The sequence below is a fragment of the Didymella exigua genome (assembly GCF_010094145.1).
Source record: "Didymella exigua CBS 183.55 unplaced genomic scaffold M421scaffold_6, whole genome shotgun sequence".
NCBI classification, from domain to species: domain Eukaryota; kingdom Fungi; phylum Ascomycota; class Dothideomycetes; order Pleosporales; family Didymellaceae; genus Didymella; species Didymella exigua.
The window spans coordinates 1,196,742-1,201,009 of NW_022984780.1; the positions used below are offsets into that span (position 1 = coordinate 1,196,742).

The 4,268-nt window shown below is 41.7% G+C and overlaps 2 protein-coding genes across 2 annotated transcripts in view; both read right to left on the minus strand.

The window, feature by feature from the left end:
• M421DRAFT_418112 (uncharacterized protein) overlaps positions 1-412 on the minus strand; it is a gene marked incomplete at its 3' end in the record, with an annotated part of 907 nt that extends 495 nt beyond the window's left edge. The window contains exon 1 of the mRNA XM_033591677.1: positions 82-412. Within this exon, the coding sequence (XP_033451718.1) occupies positions 82-309 (228 nt within the window). The remainder of the gene's footprint in view (positions 1-81) is intronic.
• A 1,379-nt stretch (positions 413-1,791) lies between these two features.
• Positions 1,792-1,947, minus strand: M421DRAFT_56340 (uncharacterized protein; the record flags this gene model as incomplete). The annotated part of the gene is made up of 1 exon (XM_033595392.1): positions 1,792-1,947. One exon carries the CDS (start codon positions 1,945-1,947, stop codon positions 1,792-1,794), a length of 156 nt encoding a protein of 51 aa, XP_033451719.1.
• Between the last annotated feature and the right edge of the window lie 2,321 nt (positions 1,948-4,268).

Consider the following 4,268-nt stretch of genomic DNA (forward strand, 5'->3'; position numbering starts at 1 on the left):
GCTAGAATCCATGTATTATTGATAAGGTTTTGGGGGGTACCCACGAAGGACGTTGGAGTATACCCATTCCGCCAGCCTAACCTCTAGGTTGTGTAGGACTAGCCTAGCACCTCTAAAGCCTGCGTGAACGTTCTCTCTAATAAACGCCTTACTAAACACTAATTTAAAGGCTAGCAGGAAGGTTTCTGTGTTAATATAGTAGATATAACTGCGTGCTAAGGCTAAAACCTTGTTAATATACAGGCGCTTTAGTGGCGAGAAGCAGGCGACGTCAAGTGGCTGCAACAGGTGCGACAAGTGCGGGGGCATACAGAGAGTGATTATCTTCTTCTCTCTGCAGAGATCTTGGAAAGCCACTAAGCAGTGGCTCTTATAGCTATTAATAATAAGTAGCTAGTAGACCCTAACTAGCTTTGCATGCGTATTAAAGTAGTAGAGCTAGGCAAGCACTAGATTATTGTTAGTCTAGCTAGTAGGACTAATATTAATAACCTAGTCCTGTAGGAGGTCCTTAGTAAACTATTTAGAGATAAGAACCTTGCCTATAAGGATAAGGAATAGTAGGATAACCTTCCCTATTAACCTAACGCCTTGTACTAGGGTAACCTACTTACAATTGCTAGGTTAGATCTTCTTCTGCTTCCTAGGCTTCTCTAAGCCTGTTACTACTAGCTTTAACAAGATCTTGCCTATTAGGAAGCTAGACTTATTAAAGTTATATATATCCTTGTCTATAATACTATACTTCGCCTTTATAGACTGAACAAGCGTGAACTAGGGCTAGATAACTGCTAGGTCCTCGCAGGCAGCCTGCTGGCGATTGTCTGGGCGGGTCCACCGCTTCTGGAGCTCTAGTGTACGCTTTACTAAGTTGTTAACCCAGTTCTTGCCAACAGGCTTTGCGCCGCGCTCTCTTAGCAATTTATCTGCCATATCTTGTATGTCTGCCTTTAAGGAGGGTAGGCCACACGCAGACTCCTCAAGTATACGTAGTATAACTGCCTCCTCTTCTAGCTTTGTAAGGCGCTTTTGCATTTAGCTCGCAGTTGTGTTAAGAGCTTGTATAAAAGCTAGTGTAGCTTAGATTCCCCTGTTTGTGTCTAAGAGAATAGATATTATAAGTCTTGTCTCCTGTAGGCTGCTCTTTATTTTCTTTCTTACTTCTCTGTAGTTTCTACAGCTAAGTAGTAGGTGTTAAGGTGTTTGTGTATATCTATAGCTGTATTTACAGCTTTCTGTTATTTATATATTGTATAGATATGCTTTATTATATCTATGTCTAAGCTTTAGCTAGTATTATGCGCTTGCAATTTCTCTTCTAGTGTTTTTTAGTAGTGTTATCTTGCTTGTTAGTTTTAGCAAGAATCTTGCTGCATAGGTGCTAGGATTTCTAAGCTTTGCTTTTGTAGAGTAGGCTTAGAGTTTCTATTACTACTCTTATCTTGCAATAGCTTTAATCCTAATACCTAATATTATAAGGCTTATAGTATTAGATACAAGTTGCTATTTTGTAACTTGTTTTGCTAAGGATTCTGCTTTTTTATTTCCTGTAATATCTAGGTGTCCTAGGGTCTAGTGTAGGCTAATTATTGCGCCTTTGCTGTAAATTGCCTTTGCTGCCTTTGTGTAGTAGATTTACTAAGCTTGTCTAGGGTTATTAGAAGGAGTCTTTAGCCTTAGAATAGCTGCCTAGTTATCTGCAAAGACTTAGATCTCTTGTCCTGCTGTAGCTATAGGAGCTCTAAACTTAAAGGCTCTTGTTATACCTTCTAGGTCTCTATTGCATACAATCTAGCCTTTGCTAATATTATATTTAGTAGAGTAGATCTCCTTAGCCTGCTGTTTATAGTCTAGAGTAGTAACTCCTATTCCTATTCCTGTGCCTTTCTTAATAGAAGAGGCGTCTGTGCAGATAGCAAGTAGGTTGTCCCCTAGTCTCTGTAGCATTTACATTTTATATTACTTTACTTCTTCTTCTTTACAGAGTTTAGAGATCTCTGCTGTGTATAATATAGTCTTGTTTTAGGGGCAGAAATAGTTGTCCTACAGTTTTTCTTCTTCTATGCTACGAGTAGCGTTTTATATTAATTATATAATTTGCATAAGCTTAGTAGGTAGGCCTATTCTTAGCCTTAGGAGAGCAGCTTCTTCCTCTTGTTCTATGCTAGACTCTAAGTTATCTCTTTATAATATTAGAGTAGCTTTTAGAGTCTTAATTATAATATAAATAGGGTAGTCTTTAGGTAGCTTCCTAGCTCTAAAGGCATACTTTCTTAGAGAAGTATTTAGTCTTAACCTAAACTATCACTGAGTGTCCCACATCACCAAGTGTCCCAAAATCTCTTGGCAGCCTCAACCTATGCTACAACTCCTTAATTTCATCGCTATTAAACAGGGAGCCTGTGTACGTTGTACTATCATCTAATTCTAAGGACACCTCTATATCCTTTTTACACGTTCGCGCATTGTGCCTAGTCCTACTGCAGTTCCTACAGCGCTAAAGAGCTGGTTAGGCTAGTTCTTGACCACTACTACCATAAGCCTTCTTAGATCGCTGAGGCGCTATAGATGCCTTAGCAGCTACCTGCGCTGCAGCAGTCCCATACTCCATAGTACCACCCTGCTGAATCCGCTTGCGCTTACGCGATTTTCGCTTGGTCATCTCTGCTAATTGCTCTTTAAGCTTATAGATCTGAGCACGTTAAAGCACATTTTTATGCAGCATTAGCTTACCACCTTTTATAAGCTAGGAGAAACTAGCCTAAGCTGTAACAGGCAAGCGAGTAAAGGAATTGCGTACAAGCTTTAATTAAGATCTAAACTTATAGGTATTGCTTAGAGTCTTTAACTGCTATGGCGTCTCTAGGAGGATGGGGTTCTAGCAGGGTACGCAGCCGCACTTTAAGGCAATCTAATACAACCTGCGCGTTAATTAGGACTAGCCCTGCTGCCTTAAAAGCCTTTTAACAGTTCTGCTCTAACGTACCTCACGGGCTCGTGGATCACCCGGGCTCGTGGATCACTCTTGCCAAGCCCCCACCAAAACCACCCCATTCTGGCGCAAAATAGCCCACTTTGGCCCTGTATAGTACAAGGCAAGATGCGATATCATTCAGAGTCTACTTCTACTACCTTCTGGCAGGTACGCGCATTATGCCCAGTCTCTTTGCACTGTGTACACCATTGTTGAGATAGTTTACCTACTTCAGCGCGCACCCGCCTCTTTGGCTTCTTCCCATCACTACGCGCCCCAAAGTCCTTAAGAGCAGCTAAACAAGCCCTATCCTTAACTGTTAAGGTCCCCTCTGCTTAAACCTACTTTCTTTTGTGCGATTTACGTCGCGTAGCAGCCTTATTTGCCGCTTGAAGCTCTGCAATCTCCTTTTGCGCCAACACTAGCTTATGCGCGATAATTACTGCTCCCTTTAAGACCTTCTTAAAAGCCTCTACTATAGACGTTAGTAAGCTATCTACATGCCTCTGAATCCTTGCCTTTACAAGTGTTAATTGCAATCCTAATTTAAGGGTATTGCTTAGGGTTTGCAACTGCTAGGGCTTATTGCTGGGGAGTAGTGGTGATGGAGTACGTAGCTAGACATTAAGCGCCATTATAACCTGTTCTGGGTTAAATAGGACCAATCCAGCGCCTTAAAACCCTCCTTAGATATTACTAGGAGTAATTGCCGCATTATAGGCGCGTATAAAGCATGGTAAGAACTTAAGCTTTGTAATGTGGGTAATCTAGTTGCACATGAGATTCTTAGCTTGGCGGCCATACGCTGTCTTCAAAGGCGAGAAACACCCCACATCAAGAGGCTGCAGGAGGTGTGATGAGTGTGGAGGCATGCAGATAGTGATAATCTTGTTCTCCTTGCAGTATTCCTAGAAAGCGAGCGAGTCATGGCTCTTATAGCTGTTAATTGCGAGCAGTTGGTGGCTGCTAACTACTCTCTTCTTTGTATACTTATTAAAGTGCTTTAACCACTGCAGGCCAAGCTTATTTGTTGTCTAGCTGTTCTCAGATACTGTAATAACCTAATTGTGAGGTAGATCCCCCTCCTTATACTAGGCAGAGAGGTGATGGCGGCCCTTGAAGATAATGAAGGGTAGAATAGCCCACCCTGTCGCGTTGATGCCCTAGATGACTGTTGTCCACTCTCTGTTGCCTTGCTGCACTGCCTTTAGCTGTCCTTGTCTCTCTAAAGCTGTAACAACTAAACTAGTAGATATCTAGCCTATTATAAAGCTAGCCTTGTTAAAGTTAAACA